Genomic DNA, 26,031 nt, shown 5'->3' on the forward strand with positions numbered 1-26,031 from the left:
AGTCACAAGGTGGGACATACTTCATTACAGGTAAGTGTATGTGACTAGAGCTGTAGGGAATTTTTTTTTTTTTTTTTTTTTACTTTAAAGGGGAGTTCCAGCCGATTTGTATGTTTATTAAAAGTCAGCAGCTACAAAAAGTGTAGCTGCTGGCTTTTAATAAACAGACACTTACCTGCTCCAGCGACGCACCGGCCGGGGCTCCGCTCCTCCCCCCCCTCCCCGGCCGGCGTCTTCATTCTCAGTGTGGGCACCCGGCCGTGACAGCTTTCGGCTTCACGGCCGGGCACCCACTGCGCATGCGCGAGCGACGCGGCCTGGCGCTGCGCCGTGTAATTGGCCAGGAGATCGCCTAGGACCTGTGACGTGTCCTAGGCGATCGCCTACAGCAGCCTTTTCCTGTAGGCGATTAAGCTTAGTCGCCTACAGGAAGGAGGAAGTGGGACAGGAAGTCCCACTCTTCCTGAAGCCCCCACTCCCCCCCCAAAAAAAAATTACATGCCAAATGTGGCATGTAAGGGGGTGAGGAGTGGGATAAGCGGAAGTTCAAATTTGGGTGGAACTCCTCTTTAACCCAATGTGAATAAAGCAAATTTGCTGGCGCCTCCACTGATGAAATATTTCATGTGTAATGGTTATGGCTGGATTTCCCATCACAACAATTTACTGGTAATGGTTCACACACATTGTAGCGCCTGGAATGGCAATGTCACGCCTCTGAGCCTATCATACTTTGCATATGTCAAAAGACCAGAGTGTTTTTTCATTTGATCTCCACATTGGAACAGTACAGAGATTATCAGATAACTTGGCTCCTGAACTACCTCCAACCTGAATAAACTCTCCTTGCAGAGTATTTTGCATAGAGAGCCTCATGCTAGAAAACATTTTTACAGCCAGGAAAGCAAACTTTTTTTTTTTTTTTTTTACTTTTCTTTTATTTCTTTGCTAGGACTGTTTGTTCAGTGTGTTTATTCTTTCTCTCTCTCTTTCTCAGAGTCTATTAAGACTGAACATATTTGCTATAGAAAGATTAAAGGGCGCAACAACTAGCCCACAAATGTATAAAAAATATTTATTTCATATTTCAACATGTCAAGGTTTTTCTAATGCATTATTTGGCAATGTTCTTTTTACTTAGTTGAAGATAACACTTGCTGCACAGATTGCTGTGTTATAGATATGATCTGGTAGTTCAGGCTTGATTCCGTCACTGTCTATAAATACAGTTCCAGAAATTCTGGATTAAACAGACTACAGTGAGACAGCAGTATGTGAGGTTTGGAGCATCGTGATGTTAATTGTGTTTGTGTGCGGCACAACACCGCCTGATTATTTTCAAATTGAAAGTGAAAAGAAATCTCGCAGGCCTGCCATGCACAATATGTTAGTGCAACTGAAGACTAACAAAACAGGAAGTTGGTTGATTGTACAGGGCCCTTATGTAAGAAAAGTGTCTAGACGTCTGCCTTGCACATTGTTTAGACCCTTTTCACACTGGGGTGGTTTTTAGGGTGTTTAGCGCTAGAAATATAGGGCCAGATTCTCAGAGGAGATACGACGGCGTATCTCCAGATGCGCCGTCGTATCTCTGAGTCCGGCCGGTCGTATCTATGCGCCTGATTCATAGAATCAGTTATCTTACACTGTTGGATCGTAAGTGCATATTTACGCTGGCCGCTAGGGCCGCTAGATACGCAAATTCACGAACGTACGCACGGCCGACGCAGTACAGATCTGACGTTTACGTTAGGCTTTTCCCTGCGTTAAGTTACCCCTGCTATATGGTGGCGTAAAGTGCGGCGTACCAATGTTAAGTATGGCCGTCGTTCCCGCGGCGAAATTTGAAGATTTGACGTTGTTTGCGTAACTTGTCCGTGAATGGGGCTGGACGTAATTTACGTTCACGTCAAAACCAATACGTCCTTGCGGCGTATTAGGAGCAATGCACACTGGGAGATTTCCACGGACGGCGCATGCGCCTTTCGTGAAAAACGTCAATCACGTCTGGTCACAGAACATTTACATAAAACACGCCCCCCTGTTCCAAATTTGAATTAGACGGGCTTACGCCGGCCTATTTACACTACGCCGCCGCAACTTACGGAGCAAGTGCTTTGAAAATACAGCACTTGCCCGTCTAAGTTGCGGAGGCGTAACGTAAATGGGTTACGTTACGCCCGCACAAAGTTACGCAAAACTACGAGAATCTGGCCCATAGCCTCTACTTAGTGCCCGAAAACCGCCTCCCAATCATTCAAGTGTGACTTTTGAAATGGGGGGCGGTGCGCTTGCTGGAATTTCCCAAAAAACTTGCAAGCAGCATCTTTGGGGCAGTTTATAAGTGCTGTATTGGAATGAATGGAAAGCGCCTGAAAAGCGTTTAAGTGCCGCAACACGGGAGTTTTTAACCCCTTTTTTTGGGGTTAAGAGCATCCCGCTAGCAGCCTAAAACCGCCACTTAAACAGCGCTAAAGCGCCCCTAAAATAAGCAGGGCTTTGTGACTAAATCGGCCGCGGCACCAGTGTAAAAGGGATCCAAGATCAGCATCGGATAGAAATGTTAGAGTGTTACGCCCCTTTCACACGTGCGGACCGTATATCCGCTTTTTCATCCATCCGTTTGCAGATGAAAAAGGGACATACATTGGTCCCTATGAGATTGCGGGTGTCAGCGGATATCTGCTCACACCCGATCTCGTCCGCCTCCGCAAAGATCCGATTTTGCAGATGGAAGAAAACCCTATTTTTCCTTCCGTCTGTGGATCGGATCGGATGAACACGGACATACGGTCTGTGTTCATCCGATCCCCCCCATAGGGGAGAGCGGAGAAAAGACAGTCATCTGCCGGCTCAGCGGGGATCAACGGAGCGATCCCCGCTGAGCATACGAAGGCGGATCATTACTAATCCGCCCCGTGTGAAATGGGCCTTACTAAAGTCTTTTTAATTTTTTTATTAAAATAACAGACACATTATTCTAACCTGCTCCATGCAGTGGTATTACACAGAGCGGCCCCAATCCTCCTCTTCTCAGGTCCCCCAGTGGGGATCCTGGCTCCTCCTCTTCTTCGAGTGTCCCCATAGAAAACGGCTTACTATGATGGCAGTGTTTCTCAACCCTTTTTTCAGTCAAGGCACCCTATAAAAATTTACCGTCTTGAGGCACCCCATTCTAAAATGTAAAAACTATTCTATTAGTTTTACATACTACAGCAACATATACACACGTAGGACACCCAATGTTGGAGGTGATTTATTCTTCCAAAGCAAATGCACTCAGTTTTTCTCCATCACTCAGCTGTTTGCACACTACCGCTGATGGAGCGGGGCAGAGGAGGGTGAAACGAGGATTCTATGCAGGCGACTGACATCCCTGTTATCAACTGATGATGTTATTGGTTAGGAAGCCGGCAGCTAGAAGGTGGTTGTAATGGTGCATAATGAAAACCTGTGGCTTTCTGTAACTAAAAGGCAGGTTTCATCCACATGCTGGTTTGTATACAATTTTTGGGCAATGTTTAGGCATTTTGCCAAGGCACCCCAGTGTGCCTGGGCACCCCTGTTGAAAAAGGCTGGTCTATGGAGCTTCACTTCATAGACTTGCTCAGCAGGACTCCCCAATCTCCCCACTTCCTCCTCACTGTATGTGATTGACAGCAGCAGGAGCTAATGGCTTCTGCTGCTGCTTGAGTGCTGTGTGAAGAGGAAGCGAGGGCAGAATAGATGCAGCCATGCACAGTGCAGGATCTATTCTTCTCCTCTTTCCCTTCACACAGGGAAGAGAGAGGTAGAGAAATGGAAAACAGGACCCTGGCCGAAGTCATTTGTGACGAGCGACGTGCTGACGTCATCACGTTGGTGCAGGTCCCGGAGTGACGGGCTGCAGTTTTGAGCCAGTTGGCTTGTTTTTTATGCTTGAATACATCTGCTTAATTGTAAGTGTATTCATTTTTTTTTTTTTTTTTTTTATAATAAAACACCCAAAGATATTATGCTATGGAAGCTTTTACTTTTTCTTGGGGACCCTGTGCAATTGTGCCCTTTTCTGAGGAATGGAAGTTTGTGAAGACGCTGTTGCTGTGTCCTTCAAAGTCCCTTCCTGGGTGTTGAGCCAAAAGAAATTGTGATCTCCCATAATAGGAGATCATAGGGAGTAAGCGGCAGTGAAATTAAAGGTGGAAGTTATTCTTTTACACATCACGTTTACTTTTGCTGGAAATGCCCATAGTAGACACCACTATTACAGTGATCTCCACTAGCTTCCAAGTCCCATGCCAAGCAGCTGCCCTGCTGTTTATAGATCACATCACAGGAGGTCGCTTGCTCAGTGCGGGAACCATTGAGAGAATGGTTTTGTGTTTTCCCAATTAATGCAAAGCATTCTCTGATTTGGATGAGGTGGAGATTGTGACGTCACCGCCCTGCATCTCCACCTCATCCAGTCAGTGAATACTTTGCATCCACTGAGGTAATAAAAAGCGTTCTCTGAATTGCACCATGCTGAGCGAGCAATCTCATGTGTTTACAGTGCAGAAGGGCAGCCTCTTGGCACGGGATCTGGAAGCTATTGGAGGTCACTGTAGTAGCGTTGCCAACTACAAAATTCAACTATATCGGTGATGAAAAAAAATTATGAGGTCTCTTCCATGTTGGGGTAAATAGTGTTGCAAATGTATGTACTGTGTTGCAGACAAAATTCTGTCTTAAAAAAAGTTAATTCTGCAACAGATTCACACATACCTTACCAACCGTTACAAGAATCTGTCTCAAGTTGCGCCATTTGTTGCACAGACAGGAGAGAGGTTTCTATGATCCTATAAATGCCATGTTTTAAACCGCCTTGTTAGAAGAATATAAATAATTTACAATCGGGCTGAATTTTTAACCCTTCCGCAGGTTTACAAGAATGCATCTCTATCTAATATGGTTGTCTTTTTCAAAGGTTAAATATTGGATGCATTACAGTACATATAAATGCCATGTATAAAATGTAAAATTCTGCAAAAAATACATTGCCAAATGGTCTTCATTTTACTGCTCACCTGTTGATTTCTCTGTAATGTTCTAAAGTCATGACCAAAAGAAAAAATGAATGAGCATTTCCTCCCTATCACATCTGAGCTTCCCATGTGGCTATAGAGTCACACATATGGGTGTATACACAGTGGTAAATGACAGCTCACTTCCTCCCTTCTCACATGCCCTTTATCCAGTTAAACACAAGGGGGGTGGGATATTGCTTGTAGATTAACTGCTTGTCGACCATCCGGCGTTGTTATACAGCAGCAGTTGGCTCTCCTGCGCGAAACGCTGTAGCTATATGTCGGCTAGCGCAGCCACGTTCAATGCCTGCTGGTGACCCCTGACCGCCTAGTACAGAGGTAGAACGGGGATCTGCTTCTGTAAACAAGGTAAATTCCTGTTCTGACAGGGGACATGACAGAGATCTACTGTTCCCAGTGATTGGCAACAATGATCTGACATATCCCTTGCAGCCCATCCCCACCCCCTACAGTTGAAAAACACCTAAAGAACACGCTTAACCTTTGATCACCTCCTAGTGTTAACCCCTTCCCTGCCAGTTTAATTTTTACATTGATCAGTGAATTTTTATAGCACTGATCAATGCAATGATGTCACTGGTCCCCAAAAAGTGTCATTTGGGGTCAGATTTGTCCGTCACAATGTCAGAAAGAGAAGCAACAATATAAATAAAACAGTGTTTGTTTAGCAAAACTTTAAATACTGCTTGGTTTATAGGGAAAGGCTATGCCTGTTTCTATGTCCTAGGCCAGGGGTCTACAAACTGCAGTTGGAAGGCCCTTTGCTTGCCTTTATCCAGCCCTTTAGGAACTATTCCTCCCACTGACACTAACCAGGGGGCAGCATTTCTTTCACTGATACCAATGATGGGATACTATTACTTCTAATAGTACCACCAACCCTGAGGCCATGTGTAATCTCACTGATGTTGGGCCCAGGACAATTTCTTCCCCCTTGCTGGCCACAATCTGGCCCTCCTAAAGTCTGAAATCCTAAAGTCTGAAATAGGCCCTTTTTTATTTGAAAAGTTTGGAGACCCCTGTCCTAGGCTATTGAACAATTATTAAAGAGCTGATAATCCTAACCTGTATTTTTATTTTCAGATCGGACCCAGTTGCCCAGAAACATGATTGAAAATAGCATGTTTGAAGAGGAACCAGATGTGGTTGATCTGGCCAAAGAGCCTAGTTTAAATCCCCTGGAATCCGAAGAAGTAGAGTATGAACCACGGAGCTCACGATTATTGGTGCGTGGTTTGGGGGAGCATGAATTGGATGATGACGAGGAGGATTATGAATCTTCAGCAAAGCTTCTGGGCATGTCATTCATGAACAGGAGTTCAGGTCGGAGTAACCCTGGGAACTTCAGACAGGTTCAGGAAGGACTGTGTCCTTCACCTTCAGCAAGGACAGTGATGGTGAGCATTGTGGTGGTTGTCATTGTAGTGTCCATAGTGACAGTGGTTTACCTGCTTCCAAAGTGCACATTTACCAAAGATGGATGCCATAAGAAAAACCACACAATGGAACTGATTTACCCTATAGCTACTAACGGGAAGCTGTTTCCCTGGACAAAAAGCAGACTTCCAAACGCAATCATACCACTGGAATATGACATTACTCTGCACCCCAATCTGACCACCATGACCTTTTGTGGTAGTATTAGGATTAAAATGAAAATTATAGAGGACACCAAGACTGTTGTACTTCATAGCTCAGGTCTACAAAATATTGAGGCAAGTTTCAATGCAACTGGAGAGGCCACTCGCAAGCTCAGCGTTTTGGAATACCCAACATTTGACATGATTGCAATGGATTTACCGGAAAAACTATCAAAAGGAACGGAAATTACAGTCAATCTTGATTATTGTTCCAATTTTTCAAGTTCTTATTATGGATTTTATAGAATCTCCTATGTGGATGAAGTTGATAGGTAATTGACCTTCGTTCTCTCATTTACTTCAATTGGTGTCTTCAGAAGCTCTGCTTTACGCAGCCATGATGGGAATGGGCGGGAGAGATTGAACTCTGCATGCACTACACCAGGGGTCTCCAAACATTATAAACAAAGGGCCAGTTTATTGTCCTTCAGACTCTTGGAGGGCCGGACTTTGGCAAGCGGGGGGTAGAATTTTTCCTGGCATCAGTAAAACTTAACATATGGTATTAGGGGGAGCAATAGTGCCCCATCGTCTGTATCATAGGGAGGAATAGTGCCCCATTAGTGGTGTCAGTGGGAGAAATGGTGCTCCACTGTCGGTGTCAGATGTCAGAATAGTGTCTCGTATCAGTGGGAGGGATACTGCCCCAAGGGCCGGATAAAGGCAAGCAAAAGGCCGCATCTGGCCCTCGGGCCGCAGTTTGGAGACCACTGCACTACACAAATAGTCATTGGTTTTCGGTGCAGCTCTGTGTTAGATTTCCAAATTCCTAGTGAAAAGCTGAAGTGCAGGCAAATTGCTAAACACAAATGAAAAAAAAAAAAATATATATATATATATATATATATATATATATATATATATATATATATATATATATAAATTGTATTTATTTTCTCCTGAGATTTACCTAGCTTTGCCTCCCAGCACTGCCCTGTCTGTTGAATTGCTGCTATATTCTGAGTATGTTGTTTAGACCCTTTCACACTGAGGTGCTTTGTAGGCGCTATAACGCTTACAATGGCGCCTGCAAAGCGCCCTGAAAGAGCCGCTCGCCTGAGAGCTTTCGCACTGGAGCGGTGCGCTAGTAGGACGCTAAAAAAAGTCCTGCTAGCAGCATCTTTGGAGCGGTGAAGAAGTGGTGTGTATACCGCCCCTTCACCGCTCCTGCCCATTGAAATGAATGGGCACCACGGCTATACCGCCAGCAATGCGTCACTGCAGCAGCGCTTTGCGGGTGGTTTTAACCCTTTTTTCGGCCGATAGCATGGGTTAAAACTGCCCCCGCTTGCGCCCGAATAGCGCCTGCGAAATTGACGTTAAAGCGACGCCCCCACACTGCCCCAGTGTAAAAGGGGCCGTATTGCATCAGATGCCCCTTCCGATTTGCTTTATCTTGAGTAGACCAACCAAAAAGCTGCAGATAGACTTTTGTCCCATAAGTCGGCAATCTGCAGGGGCCTCACTGGTCAGGGAGATGCTGCCTAGCCTTTTTACAGGAAAACAATTGTGTTTAACAACTTAGATTTCAGGATATAGTGTAAAGCAGAACCAAACTCTTTCAATGAACATTAAGGCTCCGTGCACAGTAGACACTCAAACGCTAAAAAAACTTCTAATATTTATAAGCTAACATTTTTGCAGTGTTTAGGAGCATATGCAAAAGTGTTTAGGAGCTGTAGCATTTTCGTAAAGGAGTGGCTGGTCGATGGCATACTTAACAATCAGTGAATGGCTGGTTGTTAAAGAGGAAGTAAGCCCTGATTGGTTTTACTTGCTCTTTTGTTTACTGCAAACCCTGCAAAGTAAAAGCATAATGGGCTAGTATGCATCGCACACTAGCCATTATGTGGCACTTACCTGCAATAGAAGCCTGTGCTGTCCCCGCTTCAGGAAGCATCCATCTCTTTGCCCCTCTTCCTTCCGGGGAGCTATGGACTATGGCTCCGTTACTGGCCGAAGTCGCGTGACGTCACTCCTGCGCATGCACACTGGAACTGACGGTCGCGGCACTGGCACTATAGAAATGGCATTTTGTGCCCTTTCTTCAGTGCTCATGTGCCGATTACATGGGGGGCGCAAGCGTATATGGTAAATATCTTCTAAACCGGTTTAGAAGATATTTTCAGTACCTACAGGTAAACCTATAATGAGGTCTGTAGGGGTTTACAACCACTTTAAAAAGCGGGCGCTGAGTCCTTATCAACTGGTGACTCATCAGCATGGGAGTCCCGTCCCCCCCCCCCAATCCATACCAGTCCCCTCATGTCTGGTATGGATTTTAAGGGTAACCCCACACCAAAAGAATAAAAAATTCTATGGGGTCCCCCCTAAATCCATACCAGACATTTAGATCCTCTAACCGGCCCTTAGGAGCACCTTGTCTACATGCTGGTGAGGTCAAGGGCCTCTTCCCAACAACCCTGGCCTGGTGGCCATGGTTGGAAATGCTAGGGGGGTGTTTTAAACAATTTCTCAACAAAATAAAGCATGGAGACATGGATGGATGAGTTTGCTTTGAGTATTAAGAATGAGTAGAATAGGGTTTTAATTTGTGGTGCTGTTTTGTTCCATTTTCAAGTGTGTGTGTGTGTGTGTGTGTGTGTGTGTGTGTGTGTGTGACAAATATTGTGCTTTCTAATGCTTAGGCCTCGTAGACACCACCGGATCTATCCGCTGTAATTGATCCGCGGATCAGTTCCAGCGGATAGATCCGGTGGTGTATACGTCCGAGCGGACATTTATCGGCGGAAAAAATTCCAGCCGACGGATTTCCAGCGGGTAAAAATTTCTTAGCATGCTAAGAAATCTATCCGCTGGAATCCTGTCCAGCGGATTGATCCGGTGGTCTGTACAGACTCACCGGATCAATCCGTCCGCTCCTCTCCCTCGCATGCGTCGTAATGATTTGACGCATGCGTGGAAGTCTTTATCTCCCAGCGTCGCGCACGTCGCCGCGTCATCATCGCGGCGACGGCGCGAAAACGTCACCGCGGATGGATTACGCTCGGATTTCGACCGCTGGAACGGTCCGGAGGATAATCCTCTCGTGTGTACGGGGCCTTATGGAGATTATTTTGGTTTGTAAATTTTTTTTATTTTTTTTGGTCTGATATTGCTTTCCCGATTAATTTTTCTCTAGTAAATAGCGAGCTCTACGCTGTGTATGTGATATGGGAGGAGTTAGTTCATCTGCACCTGCTGTGCCCCAATGGATCCACTGCTCTGGCACCTTCTGAATAGTTGTTAGGGACATTTTAACATTATTGGTAATTGGTGCACATTGTTAATTTGGTGTAAATATTGCAATGTGAGAGAGGGCTGAATTTGGCTTCAAGTGTCACTCATGCATTTAAGGTATTTTAAATTTTATTTGTTGCCTTTTTAAAATGGATTTGAATAAAATTGCTATTTTTATATATTTATAAGACTGGTGTGAGGATTGCAACTTCTGGAAATGAGGAGACTTCTACTCTGCCAATTTTAGATAACAAAGGGCTTGCCCCGTCACCAGCGCCTGTGACCGAGAGTGAAGGGGTAGCGATAGGCTGATGGGTTCATCTTTGCACAGGAGCAGTGCAGCACAACTGATTGACTCCTTGTGCCGCTTCTTCTTCCAGTCCAAGCTCTGCTGCGCAGGATATTGCAAGACGCTAATACCAGGTCAAATCCAGGTATTCAGGAAAAGGTGTATATGTGTGTTTTGTTTTTCATTTAGAAATGAAGTCTTGTGTGAATTTTCACTTTGCAACGTTCATATAGAAGTGAACTTGAAGCCGTTCTCTCCCTGCACATACAGGGGCCATTGCTTTTTAATACATTGCTTTTAAAGAAAGAAAAGGGGAGACGTGACACTGTGCCCCCAGCCCTGCAATCTATTCATCCTCGTGGGTACTATAGCAGCTGTTGTCTGCATTGTTGTCTCTGTGTCACAAATGTTTTCATAGCCATCTGCTGAGAAATCATCTCGGTGGCACACATATAGAGGCAGTGGCTGCCGGAGGACACGGAGAGCTTGGCGAGTGACCTTTCATTGAATATTATTTAAAGTGCTCCTATAATAAAACCAACTTTAACAATCTGAGGAAAGGGCTGAGATACTTTTTCAGGAGGGAAGTGCCAATCCATGCTCTTTCCAGTACTGCTTACGTAACTAAAAATCCAAGCACTTTATTAAATTTTTTTTCAAGGTGAGCATCAGAGTTCTTATTATGATGACAATTTCTTTAGCTGTGATTGCAAACAAAGGCCTGGGCATTATGTGTCCAGAACTGGAGGGAACCAGGAGCGGCATTTTCTCCAGGAAAGACAAAGCTTGGATACACACGTACCGAAAGTCGGCAAGTTCAATGAGAACAGGCTAACTTTATGTGTTTACTCCTTTCTGGTCGACAGAAATCTGCTTCTGTCGACCGGTCATGCTAGCAATCCAGCATTCCATCAGTGCTTGCAGCCAATGACTGCATCACTGAGCTGTGTATTCTGACAGGGGAGGGAGACCCCTTCCCCCTGTCAGAATATAATAGAATAACAGGAGAGCCCTGCATTTACTTCAATTGTGTCGATTCAGGGATCTGTGAGTTTTATTTGTTCAGCCTGCTGGTTGCGCACACACACACACACACACACACACACACACACAAAAACTCAATGTGTATATTAGGCTTAAAGGGGTTGTAAAGGATTTTTTTCCCCCCCTAAATAGCTTACTTTATCTTAGTGCAGTCCTCCTTCACTTGCCTCATCCTTTGATTTTGCTTTTAAATGTCCTTATTTCTTCTGAGAAATCCTCACTTCCTGTTCTTCTGTCTGTAACTCCACCCAGTAATGCAAGGCTTTCTCCCTGGTGTGGAGAAAGCCTCTTAAGGGGGCGAGCAGGAGTGTCAGGATGCCAACTAACACACAGCTCCGTTTCTCTATCTGCAAAGTAGAGAGTGTCCTGACCCTCCTGCTCGCCCCCTCCCCCCTCAAGAGGCTTTCTCCACACCAGGGAGAAAGCCTTGCATTACTGTGTGTAGTTACAGACAGAAGAACAGGAAGTGAGGATTTCTCAGAAGAAATAAGGACATTTTAAAAGCAAAATCGAAGGATGAGGTAAGTGAAGGAGGTAAAGGAAGCTATTTAGGGAAAACATTGTTTTACCTTTACAGCCCCTTTAACTGTTAATTCCCTTCTATTATTTTTTATCTCTTCTGCAAGCAGAATATTGATGGAGTGCTGGACCCAAAGGTAAGTATAATCAGATATGATCTCCAGCTTCAAGAGGTAGCTGTCTAATGCAGGGATCGACAAATCCCGGGCGCCAGGTCGCCATGGCGACTAGAAATAGGGCCCTGGCGACTTGGCTTGGAGCTGGGGCCATCTGGTGGTGAGCCGTTGGTATTACAAGTTATTACCACCAGATGTGAGCTGGCGCCATCTGGTGGTGGCCGTTGGTATTACAAGTTAAGCATTACAAGTTAAACAGCAATTCTAATGTTGTTTTTCACTATTTTCACTGCCATCTTCTTCCCTCTAATTAGAAACCCCAAACATTATATATATTTTTTATCCTAAAACCCTAGAGAATAAAATGGCGATCGTTGCAATACTTTCTGTCACGCCGTATTTGCGCAGCGGTCTTACAAGCGCACTTTTGTGAAAAAATTACACTTTTTTTAATTAAAAAATAAGATAACAGTAAAGTTATCCCCATTTTTTTTTTATATTATGAAAGATAATATTACGCCGAGTAAATTCATACCCAATATGTCACGCTTCAAAATTGCGTCCGCTCGTGGAATGCCGACAAACTTTTACCCTTTAAAATCTCCATAGGCAACGTTTAAAAAAAATCTACAGGTTGCATGTTTTGAGTTACAGAGGAGGTCTAGGGCTAGAATTATTGCTCTCGCTCTACCAATCGCGGCGATACCTCACATGTGTGGTTTGAACACCGTTTACATATGCGGGCGCTGCACACGTATGTGTTCGCTTCTGCGCGCAAGCTCGTCGGGACGGGGCGCGTTTTCTGGCTCCTAACTTTTTTTTTTTTCCAAAATGTTTTATTTATTAAGAACAGGTAACAAGCCCACAGGGGCCACAGCGGCAAAAAGTACAGGTTAAACAACTGCATGTGGACAGGAGAATACAAAGAAGCTCATTACAGACAGGGAGGGGCATACGTCCCACCTATTACAATGCCGTATGACAGGATATCTACTTTGTTCGCATGTTTCCATGCAGATAGTCAGTTGTCCAACTACGCATCAGGCAGGCAATTCACCATGGACCCGTGGGTCCGTCCCCCGCTCCTTTTTTTTTTTTAAAGAGAAGTAAGCTAGTGCAGTCTAAGAGAAAAGGTTTAGAAAGAATATTAAGGGGGATGGCAGAGAGGCGCCGGGAAGATCCCTGCAAGGTGGGGGAAGAGAGAGAGAACAGGTGTAGGGGGGGGGGAAGGGGAGTCTGCGGACATGGACTTCCGTCATGTCTGATGTGGCGCATTGGCAGCAAGGTTCACACAGCATGTCAGAAGCAATCAGGACGATAAGGTCCGTCGGCGGTCACTACAGACCTCCTCTGAGGGCCTGACCCTCCTCCGAATACTTAAACATATTCCAAAGCTGCCAGGTCTTGGAGTATGTCTCGCTCCTATTTTGACTTGTGAGGACCAGGTCTTCCAGTCTGCTGATATCGTCCACTTTCCGCAGCCACATAGGGACCGTCGGGGGGTGCGGAGACTTCCAACACATTGGAATACACGCCTTGGCGGTGTCGAGAAGGTGGCGTATGACCGATTTATTATATACTCGCAAAGGTACATTGTTTGCGTGTAGTAGGAAGTACGCTGGGTCGTCGGGTATCTCCCTGTCGGTAAAGTTTTGCGAGATTTTCCGCACTTCTTCCCAGTATGGTCGAAGAGCTGGGCATGTCCAAAAGACATGTAGCAGTGTGCCTCTATCTGTATGGCATCGCCAACAGAGGTCTGATGTTGTCGGGAAAATCTTGTGCAAGAGAGTCGGGGTCTTGTACCACCTCGTCATGATCTTATAGTTGGTTTCTTGCATCTTAGTGCAGATCGATGACTTGTGTGCAAACGTGAGGATGTGTTGTACCTGCCCGGAAGAGAATTTACAGTTCAGATCTCGCTCCCACTTAGCTAGACTTGGAATTTGGTAATCCGCTGTTGGTGTGATCAGCATGGTGTGAATAAGGGATAGGGCATGCGGTAGCACGCCCGATTCTGAGCATAGCTCTTCAAAGTCCGTAAGGGGTCGGTCAGTTTGGGCGGGGGGAGTCAATGTTTTTAGAAAATGGCTGAGTTGATGCGCTCGCAGGAAATCTAGATGGAATCGGCCCGTTGGAGCCATTAGCTCTGAGGGAGATCTCCACCGGCCCGCCACACTAAAGTGAGAGGCCTGGAATAGGCCAGTATCTCTCAGCTCAGAGAATTTCGCGTTTCTCATGCCTGGTTCGAAGGAGGGGTTCCCCAGTATTGGGCGTAATGGTGAGACGAGAGGTGCGTTTGTGTCAGTAGTCTAGCGCATACTTTAATGGTGGTACCTATTACCGGGTGGTTTTTAGATGTTTTTTCTATTGCTGTGTGGCACCACGGCGCTCGTTCCAGAGGGGTCTCGCATTGTGATTGTTCCAGTTTAGGCCAAAGTTTAGTGTCCTTGTGTCTGCACCAGTCTATAAGACGGTTCAGATGAGCAGCGTGATAGTAAGTTTTGATGTTTGGCATCGCCATCCCACCACAGGATTTAGGGAGGGAAACGATTGTCTTGTGGATTCTAGGGCTCTTTCCGGCCCACAGGAACGTCGCAAATGCGGTTTGTGTTCGTTTGAAGAAGTCGACTGGTATTTGTATAGGTAGGGCTTGCAAGAGATACAGGAATTTTGGCAAGATGGTCATCTTGAGGATGCTGCACCTGCCAAACCAGGAGTGAAACCCCCGAGGTCCACTGGGTCAGCAGCGTCTGAACAGACCTAAGTAAGGGTGGAAAATTCAGCTTATATACTTGGGAGAGCCTTGGAGGAATGTGCGTGCCCAAATATGTTAGGGCCACATCCGTCCATTTCAGGGGGAAGTTGTTTCTAAGACTGTCTAATTGTGATTTGGCCACTCCCACCCCCATCGCCTCAGATTTCGTGAAATTGATCTTTAAGTTGGATAAACGACCATATCTATCAAATTCTTCCATTAAGGTGGGAACCGATACTAAAGGTGATGTTAGCGAGAAGAGCATGTCATCGGCATATGCTGATATTTTGTGTTGCTCATCCCCCACCTCAACACCCCTGATGCCTGGGTTTAGTCTCACGTGCCGCAGGAAGGGCTCCAGGGACAAAGCAAACAAGAGGGGTGAGAGTGGGCAGCCCTGTCTGGTCCCGTTGTTAATTGGGAACGGCTCCGAGAGTGTACCATTTGCCCTGACTCTTGCTGTCGGGTTTGTGTATATCGCCGATATCCAGCTCATCATCTTTGGTCCTAGACCTATGTGTCTCAGGGTGGCAAACATGAATGGCCAGCTGACCCTATCAAATGCCTTCTCGGCGTCTGTGCCTATAAAGACACATGGGGTCTTTGATGACGTGGCTACTTGGATCAGATTCATTACTTTGACAGTATTGTCTCTGGCTTCTCTAGTCGGGACAAAGCCTTCTTGGTCGAGGTGTATTAAGTCTGGTAAATGGCGCTGGAGCCTGGCTGCTACTATTTTAGTGAATAATTTAAGGTCAGCATTCAACAATGATATCGGGCGGTAGCTACCGCACCGTCCCGGGTCCTTTCCGTCTTTATGGATCACAGCTATCTGTGCTTGTAATGTGGAGATATGCAGTTTCGTCCCTTTGCTCAGGTTGTTAAGAAGGGACACTAAGTGGGTCCCCAAGGAGGGAAGAAGGGTCTTGTAATAGGCAGTAGTTAGTCCGTCAGGGCCCGGAGCCTTACCGGGTTTGGTTGTGCTAAGTGCCGCTGTAAGTTCCTCGAGGGAGATCGGCTCCTCTAAGATTTCTCAATGTCGGCATCAGTGAGGAGTTTATATAGGTCTCTGTCAGGTCTGTGTCAGGGGTCGGGGGGGGGCGGCGGTTAGGTTATATAGATTGTGGTAGAAGTCTCTGAATTCTTTAGAGATGTGTTGGGGTGTCGATATCTTCCGATTGTTGTGTGACATAATGTGCGGTATGTAGGAGGATTTGTTTTGCTCGCGAATAGTTTGGGCCAGCATCCGTCCGCATTTGTCGCCGTATTCGTAGACTTTACGTCTACATATTTGCAGAGCCGCTTTGGCTTTAAATTGCAATATGTCGGTGACTTGTCTGCGGGTGTTATCTAGTTCTATGCTTAGCTGTGCCGTCTGGGCCTGTTTGTGTTGTATTTCTAGTGTCTGAAGTTTACCTAGAAGAGCAGTTAATTGTTCGGACCTCGCTCTCTTTAGTCGAGCTCCGTGTTTGAGGAGTATGCCCCTGACGACCGTCTTGTGGGCCTCCCACACCACTTCCAGAGGGCAGTCCCCGGTAGTATTCTCCTCAAAGTAATGCCCTAGTTCCTTAACCACTTCAGTCATAGTGTCATGATCTTGTAATAGAGATCCGTTCAGCCGCCAAGGGTGTCTCTGGGCGGATTGCCCCTCTGTTAAAGCGTAAACCATCGTAATCGGGGCATGGTCGGACCATGTGATGGAACCTAGTGTGGTGTCCTTAACGGCTGCTAGCTGTCTATGAGGGATCAGGAAGTAATCAATCCTGGAGTAGGACTGATGGGGTCTGGAGAAGAAGGTATAGTCCCTCTCTCCAGGGTGATACAAACGCCACGCGTCTAGCAATCTGTTGGAGTGAAGTAGTGTCTGGATGTTTTTCCGCTGGGTTCCAGAGGTCGAGGAGAGTCCCGTAGAGGTGTCCTCGCTAGGTGACAGAGGAATGTTCAAGTCGCCCCCTAGCACCAGCTGACCCTCCATGAATTTAGTCAAGTGTTTTATATGTTTTGTCAGGAATGCATCTTGTCTGTCGTTCGGGGCGTAGATGTTCGCTAATGTAATTTTCGTCTCCCCTATCCTACCTTTCAGGAATAGGAACCGCCCCTCCTTGTCTAGTTTCACGTCCCCGTGCGTCCAAGGCACCTTGGCAGATATCAGTATAGACACCCCTCTGGACTTGGTCAGTTCATAAGTTGAGTGATATACTGTGGGATAATATTTGTTTTTCAGCATCGGGTATTGGTCTCCCTTAAAATGCGTCTCCTGTAGCAGGACAACGTCCGCTCGCAGGCGGCGCATATCATTCAGTAGCATCCTCCTTTTCTCAGGGATGTTTAAGCCCTTGGCATTAAGTGAGACAATTTTCAGCTCGTCCATGTCCACAGAAGGGGGGGAAGAAAGAATGGAGTCACCGGGGGCAGGGGAAGGGGTAGGTCAGTAAGGTAGTAGGAGAGGCCCCTCCCAGGACCCGGGTGAGACGGGACACGAACGGGGGGGGATGAAGAAAGGTGAGAACCAGATAGAAGGGGAGCTATTACCGCCCCGGAAAGAGAGAAAGAGAGAAAACTTAGAGTAGTAGGCCGTCACTAGGGTGTGCGGCACAGGGTAGAAATTCTAATTTAGCCAAACGGGCTAGAGTGCTCTCCAGCAGGTCGCTGGTCACCGAGCACGGTCCTAGTTGGGTAGGTGGTTGAACAGAGCCGGCGAAGCGAACCCACCGGCCCTGCCAACCCCCACCGGCCAATCAATCTAGGTAGGTTACATGTCAGCATAGCAATCAAATAAAACAGGTAAATGCAGTAAATTCAGAGCTAGAACACAGAATGTCAAACAATTATAGCATATATTAACATTGCAGGGTGCGGCATGAGATCCTGGAGTCCCTCGGAAATAGGAGGGGCACTCAGCAACTACATCCGCCTACAGGGTCCGACTAACAGTCATACACTCCCCCGATCACAGTAGGTGGGATCATTAACCTCTCCCATCCCCCCCCCCTCCACCCCCGTCCCCATTGAAAAGACAGCTACTAGAGCCAACAGTGTGAGGGTTATGTGCCTCTCCCTCTCCCCCCCAGCTCCGTAAAGCGACCCAGACATCACCCCCCCCCCTCCCCCGGTGCGTCTCTCTCGCTGTGAGGCGGTCCACAGTTTCATCTTCTGTTAGGCTACTCGTGTCGGGAGCTCACCGGGTGTCAGGGGTGGAAGCCGACTGTGGCCCGGGCTCCGCAATTCCCAACGTTCCTGAGCATGAAAAAATAATAAAAAGTGGACAAGAACTACTGGGGAAGCAGAGCTCAGGAGTGATTTCCTTCAGGGCGCGTCCTAACAACGCCGGGGCCCTCCGGGATGCACAGCGTGGTGCGCTAGCTCTAATTTCCGCTCCCTCCTTTGTAAAATCTGGCGGTTCATCTACTCGTGGCCTACAGCAGGAGGAGTGGGGGCAAGGCATGAGGGTCCGGGCCAGGCGAGGAGCGGTCCGACAAAGCTCAGAGTACTAGAGTATCTCAAGTGGTTCGCTCGACTTTTGGGGGGGTTATGTTAGGCACATGGGGCATAAGGTGGGGATCAAATGGGGAGTGGACAGAGAAGTCAGAAGAAAAATAAGGGAAAGTGTTGTGATCATGGGGTGTCGGCCTCAGGCCTACTCACGTCTCTCATCTCCAGATGGCGCCCGTTGTCGTCTTCTGTTGCCTCTTTGCTGCCCGGGGTGTGCCGCCATTCTGTGCAATGAAGGGCCCGATCTGCCGGCTGGTTGTGGCAGTAGCTGAAGCCAATCTGGGACCTCTATCGATTCCGTCCCCAGAAACCCGAAGAGGGCCGGGAGATCCGTTGGAGTCTGCAGAGTGAATGCCGCACCATCCTTCCGAAAGGTAGCTGATAGTGGGTACCCCCATCTATAGGTGTAGCCTCGGTGTCTCGCCAGGTCCAGGACAGGTCGCAGCATGGCTCTGCGTCGCAGGGTTGCTCTCGAGAGATCCGGGAGGATTTTAACTTGTGCATCTTCCAGGAGTACTTCTCTTTGCTCCCAGGCTCTACGGAGGATCTGTTCCTTCTGGGCGAATCTTAAGAGCCTGCACACCACATCGCGGGGCCTATCCGGGTCGGTCGGCCGCGGGCCCAGAGTTCTGTGCGCTCTATCGAGTTCCACTTGCACGGTCGGCTCTTCTAGGATGGAACGGAACAGCTCTTGCAGCTTCTCTCCCATTGCCTCCGTCTCCACCGTCTCCGGTATCCCGCGGATCCGCAGATTGTTGCGGCGGCTCCGGTCTTCGACCTCCTCCAGGTGGAGTTGGAGGGTAGCCGCCGCCTCTCTGTGTTGGTCCCTGGATCTCTCTAGGTTCGCCACCCGGAGCTCCAGCGCGGTCACCGAGGTCTCGCCTGTGGTCACGCGCTCCGTCAGCGTGGAGACCTCCTCTCTCACCTCCTGGAAGTCTCGGCGGTGAGTTTCCTCTAACTTGAGGATAAGGGTCTCCATGTCGGCTCTCGTAGGTAGAGCGCGTAGGAGGGCCCACATGGCCTGGGTCGTCTGCGGGTTCTCCGTGGATTGCGGTGAGGCGTCCATGGTGCCCTGATCCGGGAGTGTTGTAGGTGCCTGTCCGTCTGTTGGGTCCAGGGCGTCCGGGCAGGGGATCTCCGAACTCTGTACTTGGTCTTGTGTCAGAGGTCTCTTTGCAGTGCCTCGTGGCGCGGGCCCCGGGAGAGGAGTGTTGCTGGGTCTCGAAATAGCGGTGTAGGTCACCCGCGGAGGCTCCAGAACGGGTCACTCGGGTAGGCACTTTCTTTCCTTGCTTTCTGGTCGATTGCATGCCTGGTCAGATGGTATATTAGCCGGTAGAGGAAGGCTCAGGCCGGGAGCTCAGGTGAAACACGACTTCACACGGCCATGTCCAGGCCACGCCCGGCTCCTAACTTTTTTACCTGGCTCCTAGATTCCAAGCAAATTTGTCAACCCCTGGTCTAATGTATATATGGCTAACAGCCAAATCTTTAAAGAATGTGACCTCAACATTTCATATTCCTGATATGTGCCTGCTGTACCATGTACTTGTATGTAAAAGTATCCTGTTCTCTTTGTGTGAAATATCTAGTAATCCTGCAAGTGCCCCTGCTTTCCTGATTCAAACTGAACATGCTAGGCATTGAGAGCACATCTATCCCAGCGTGGTCAGTTTTCTGGCTGGTCACACCTGTGCTGACACCTCCACCTGCACAGCTAATCACTGGGAAGGTCGGTTTTCTGCTGTTTCTCCACCCCACCTCTCTAAGTCCCTTATGCAGCTGAGAACAGAGATTAAGTGATCACTTAAAAAAAAAAAAATGGTGTGTGTGTATATAATATACTATATTGCCAAAAGTATTGGGATGCTTGCCTTTAAAGCACATAGATCGTGTCTCTATACTCTTCCCCCACTGGTAAGGTCACTTATGCTGGCCAATTTTCTGCCTTCTTTCAAATCTATCGAGGGACCAGACAAGATTGCCCCTCTCACCTTCCCTCTTTATCTTGGTCCTTGAACCCCTGGCCATTGTCTTTTTAGAGATGATCCCAATATCTCTGGCATCTCGTATGCCGGTATTCATAATAAAGTCAGCCTCTTTTGCTGATTTTTGACCCTGACCAATCCCCTGACCACCCTTCCTAATCATCAATCCTTACTCTTCTGTTTCTCAGCCTTCTCTGGGCTTCAAGTCAACCTCCATAAGATCACTGCCTTCAACATTACCTTGCCACCCTTTTTGGTGGCTCAACTACAAGCCTTTTTCCCGTACAGATGGAACTCCTCCTCCCTGGATTGCCTTGGTGTCAAGTTGACTCCTCATTACTCGCCCCTTTTTGCCACCAACTACTATCCCTTGCTACGATCACTTGCTTCCTTAATGCAAGGACTTGTGTCCTGGAAGTTCCCCTCTTTGTCCTGGATTGGTTGTATCCACGCAGTTAAGATGACTATTATCCACAAAGTTCTTTATTATTTCCATACTCTTCCGGTCCAGGTCCCTACCTTTTTCCTGCGATTATTGCAGAATAATGTCCTATCCTTCATCTGGGCTTTTCAACCAACGTCTCTGGGTGTCGGGTTCCACCTTTTACAGACATAGATTGCGAGGAGGCCTAGGGGTACCTAATATAGCCAAGTACTATCAGGCTGCCCAGATCTCCCAATTAACCTTGCTCTGTGCAACCTCCGACATCCCGCTGTATGCTCCTTGAACTCCCCAAAAGTGCCCCTATTCCTCTATCGGCTCTTTTGTGGCTTCCTTATAAGCTGTGCCCCTCCTGTCTTGGCCCGCTTATGCGTCATAGCTTAAAACTCTGGGATTCTGTCCGCTACTTAGGTAACCATATGTCCCCCTTTCTACCACTCCCCCCTCTTCTTAATTACCCCCTGTTTGCACCGGGCCTTAATCAACAGAGCTCTTTCTCATTCTGGTCCACCCAAGGCTTCACAGAGGTCCGACTTTTTCTCTCATTGGCGGAATTCTAGCGCTACGCTCAACTAAGCCACTGGGTCTCTATTCGTTGAGACGCAATACCTTATCCTTTCCAAAAAAATTTTTTGAACACCTTTGCCTCCAGAATCTAATCTTCTCTAAACGGACTTGCCCAGGGCCGCGTCTTATAAGTTGCGGTGGGAATGGGACTTGGAGACCTCTATCGAACCAGAGGACTGGAACAAGGCTTGGTCCCCTGTGGCTAAATTCTCCTTCAACACGACTACTCTAGAAGCTGCATACAAAGTCCTTCTACGGTGGTACTTGGTCCCGGCCTGGATAGTGAGCACAAATCCATCCTATAATTACCGATGATTTAGAGGATGTGGCCAATAGGGCGATGTAGTACACATTTGGTGGGCTTGTCCTTGCCTCAAAGGGTTTTGGTCCAAGGTGTTTGGACTCCTACACTTCTTATTTCATATACTCGTATGCAGAGATGTTAAACTTGCCTTGTTGCACTGCCTGATTCAGGGCTTGTTTTCTTACCAACAGAACCTGGCAACTTTATTTGTTTATCGCGGCCAAACGGGCTATAGATAGAGCTTGGAAGAGGCCCTCGGTTTGTAATGAAAAAATGTAAAGCATCTTAAATGACTCACTCCAACTTCCTTAAAGTATGGTCACCTTGGGGGTCCTGTGTTCTTCCAACTTTGCACCCGAGCAGTCTGGGAGGGTCTCCTCAGCACGGTCCTGTTACCTCCCCCTTCTCTCTATCCTGACCTTTACTGCTTTTGTCTTTTTCTCGTCTTTCTTCTTCTGCAATCCAGACTATGCCTTTGACCGCCCTTGGTATCCTTTGCTCTGAGGTGACCCTGGATCCTCTTATTGGCAAGCGGCCACCATTGCTACATTGTTTTCTTTTTTTTTGCATCTCTACCGAATGTTCACCCCCAGCCTGTGGCGGGAGGTATCTATTGGACCAGTACATGAATTTCCCTCCACTGTGATCCAGTGCACCTGTATCTTGGGCCTTAGTTATTTGGCCCTCATGCCCTGACGATCTATAGGGACCCATGTGTTGTCCCATAAGGTCGCCCAGTAGACAGCTAATACCCATAAAAGTCAAATGGTTATGCTCACTGAACTGCACCCCTGCGCGGGTGAACGTTTGTCAAGATGTTATAGTTCTTTCAATAAAAATATTGTACCAGAACTTTAATGGCATCCCAATCTTGGCCCACCCTTTGCAGCTATAACAGCTTCTGGGAAGTCTGTCCACAATGTTTAGGAGTGTCTATGGGATTGTTCAGAAGCACATTTGTGAGGTCAGGCACTGATGTTGGACAAGAGGGCCTGTGTGTGTGTGTGTGTGTGTGTGTGTGTATTTGTGTATATGTGTGTGTATATGTGTGTGTGTGTGTGTGTGTGTGTGTATGTATATGTATATGTATATGTATATGTATATGTATATATATATATATATATATATATACAAATATATTCCTCATCTAGTCTTTATGGACCTTGTTTGTGCACTGGTCCAATTCATTTGGTGGGGGATTATGGTGTGGGTTTACTTTTCAGGGGTTGGGCTTGGTTCCAGTGAAGGGAGCTCTTAGGGCATCAGCATATCAAGACATTTTGGACAGTTTCATGCTCCCAACTTTGTGGGAACAGTTTGGCAATGGTCCCTTCCTGTTCCAACATGACTGCACACCAGTAAGACACACTTCTAAATGGGACAGACTTCCCAGAAGAGTTGACAATGTTATAGCTGCAAACACTATATTGAACCCTACGGACTTAGACCGGGATGCCATTAAAGTTCACGTGCCTGTAAAGACAGGTGTCCCAATACTTTTGATAATATGTATGTGTGCGTATGTATGTATATGCGTGTGTTTGTGTGTGTGTGTATATATACACACTCTATTGTCAACAGCTTTGTTCATGGTAATTTTGTTTTTTAAATGTTTTACATTTTTTTCTTATGGCTGGCCACATGTATATGGGATACACAATATTTGCTCTTTATAGTGCTTCTCGTTGCTGGCCTTTTCCTACACCTCCAGTCCAAATCTATTGATGTTCTCAGACTGATCAAAAATCAATGCAGTGTATAGGTGGCTTCAGACATGTTGATCCAGAATATTGTCACAATTTTCAGGCTGTGATGATATAACATAAAAATGATATATTCACTGAACATCTATTACCTAGATGAACGTGTGTTAAAGTGGAGTTCCACCCATAAATATAACATTACATCAGTAGTTTTAAAAAAAATGTCATTAGTCCTTTCCGAATTTTTTTTTTTTTTTTTTTAGATGCCTTCAAAGTGTTGTTGCTAGGCAGAATAGTTAATCTTCCCACTTCCTGCACCTAGGTGCTTAATGCTTCCTAACCTACACCGCACAGACTCCTGGTAATTCAGTGGGTGTAACTTTCCAGGAGTCTGTGCACTCCCCAGTCTCAAAGAATCATGTGACTTGGACAGCACAGGTGCGGAAACCTGATCTGACACTGAGCATGTTCGAGATCTGCAAGGCTGAAATCCAGGAAGTCATACAGTATGGCTTCATGATGCTCACACTTAAGATGGCTCCAGTCAATTTCTATTTTATAAAGTGTCTAAATGCTGTAACAACCTAACAAAACAGACCTTAGTTTACAGGCCAACTTTACTAGAATACATTAAGCTTGTGTATTACAGGGGTATTTATATTTAAAAAGTGAAATTGTGGCCGGAACTCCGCTTTAATATTCCAATAGTGAGCTGGCTGATACATTGGAAACAAAAAACACAGTTTTATAGTTTGTTCAGTTCTACTAAACATGTTTGAATTTTAATATCACACATGTGTACATATAATTAATTTGTACATATTGCTATAGCAGTAAAAGGAAGTATGAGCTCTTCCGGGTGTTTTTAGTCTAATACCGTGCTGTTAGAAAACAAACATGTCTAATGCTTCTTGTTCCAGTAATGTGACCTGTGCTACAATAGCTGTTATCAGATTGCACAGGGATATGGGAAGATATTATGCTAATGTTTACTTTCATGTTTAACAGCAAAAAGTGGCTTGCAGCGACACAGTTTGAGCCTCTTGCAGCAAGAAAAGCTTTTCCATGCTTTGATGAACCAGCATTTAAATCCACATTCCAAGTGAAGATCAAAAGAACCGAAACGCATATTGCTTTATCAAACATGCCCAAGGTAATCTTGTTTCTCTCTTATCTTGATGGTGGGAGCTTATAGGCTCTTAATGTTTTTAATCCTCTGGTGATTTGATATTTAGAGGGGGGTGGATTCAACAAAGAACTTGATATATCACATAAAGTCCTAATATATCGTTGTCATTACACTGTACGATTCGGCTGACCAATTTAAAAGAAGAAACTCTGCTATGAGTTTTACTAATAACTGTTAATCTTTGGCTGCCAAGGTTTATACAATTTAAAGTGGTTGTAAATACTCCAAGCTTTTTTTTTTCTCCTGAATGCATTCTACCTCTAACATTAACTTGAGCCCCATCTCAATCCAGCGATGTGCACAAAAGCAGCAGCTAACCCGGGTCTCTTCCTTCCGCATTGGCTGAGAGAGCAGGGGATACAATTGGTTCCCACTACAGTCATTCAGAACCAGTGAGCCAATGTGGAGAGAACAGGGGTGGGGCCGAGCGCCGCTTTGTGTGTGAATAGATACACAGAGCAGCTGCTCGGGAGTGAGCCTGCTTTTAGTGCCCCCATAGCAACTCAGTTTTAGTAAATTTCCCCCAATATGTGATTTAAATAACACAACTGAATCACAAATCATTAAGACCCCTTTCACACTTATACGACTTGTACCACGATTTTGGATGGCAAAATCGTATGACAAGTCATTCTTCATGATTTTGAATGACTACCATTCATACTGGCTGACTTCAAAGTTCCTGCACTGTTCAGTATTAACAGATCTGACTTTGGCACACCAATTTTTTTGAAAAAAAAAAACGGCATGGGTTCCCCCTTCATGAGCATACTGGGCCCATAGATCTGGTATGGATTTTAAGGGGAACCCCCACGCCGGAAAAACAACGTGGCCCCCCCCCCCCCAGAATTCATACCAGACCCTTATCCGAGCACCAGGCCGGTCAGAAAAGGGGGTGGGGACGAGCGAGGGGCCCCCCCTCCTGAGCCGAGGGTGGATGCTTTGGGGCAGGGGGGGCCCTGCACCCCCCACCCCAAAGCACCTTGCCCCCATGTTGATGAGGACAAGGGCCCCTTCCCGACAACCTTGGCCGTTGGTTGTCGGGGTCTGCGGGCGGGGGGATCATCAGAATTTGGGAGACCCCTTTAATAAGAGGCCCCCAGATACCGGCCCCCCACCCTATGTGAATGAGTATACGGTACATCGTACCCCTACCCATTTACCTGGAGAGAAAAAAAAAACACACACTACACAGGTTTTAAAAGTCATTTATTAGGCAGCTCCGGGGGTCTTCTTCCGACTTGGGTTGGTCTCTTTTCCTGCTCTCCGGTGCCTTCTTCATTCTGCTGGGCTTCTCCGCTATCTTCTTGGAGCTCTTTTACTAGTGGGGGGCCCGGTCTTCCGCGTTGTCTTCTTCCCTCTTCTCTTCTTTGATGTTGACACAACGCTTCCTCCCGCTGTAATTCTGGGTTTATATAGGCCTCTTATGACATCCCAGTCCCAACATGCTCCAGGTGGCGACTAAATAAGGGGGCGGGGTCAAACTGTTGCGCACCGCACACACGGAATTACAGCTGGAGGGTGCGTCGTGTCAACATCGGGACAAGAGAAGAGGGAAGAAGCCATCGGAAGACTGGGCCGCCGCTAGTAAAAGAGCTGCAAGAAGATAGCGGAGCCCGGCAGAGGCAGAAAGCACCAGAGAGCGCGGAGAAGGTACCCCATACTCATTCACATAGG

General features: G+C 46.7%; 1 protein-coding gene across 1 annotated transcript in view; it reads left to right on the forward strand.

Annotated features, from left to right (window-relative positions):
• The window catches only part of LOC120931284 (leucyl and cystinyl aminopeptidase), a 149,702-nt gene that overhangs the window by 42,838 nt on the left and 80,833 nt on the right, over window positions 1-26,031 (forward strand). The window contains exons 2-3 of the mRNA XM_040342571.1: window positions 6,150-6,978; window positions 24,174-24,318. Of these exons, the coding sequence (XP_040198505.1) occupies window positions 6,150-6,978; window positions 24,174-24,318 (974 nt within the window). The remainder of the gene's footprint in view (window positions 1-6,149; window positions 6,979-24,173; window positions 24,319-26,031) is intronic.

This window comes from Rana temporaria, chromosome 1 (assembly GCF_905171775.1).
Source record: "Rana temporaria chromosome 1, aRanTem1.1, whole genome shotgun sequence".
NCBI lineage: Eukaryota > Metazoa > Chordata > Amphibia > Anura > Ranidae > Rana > Rana temporaria.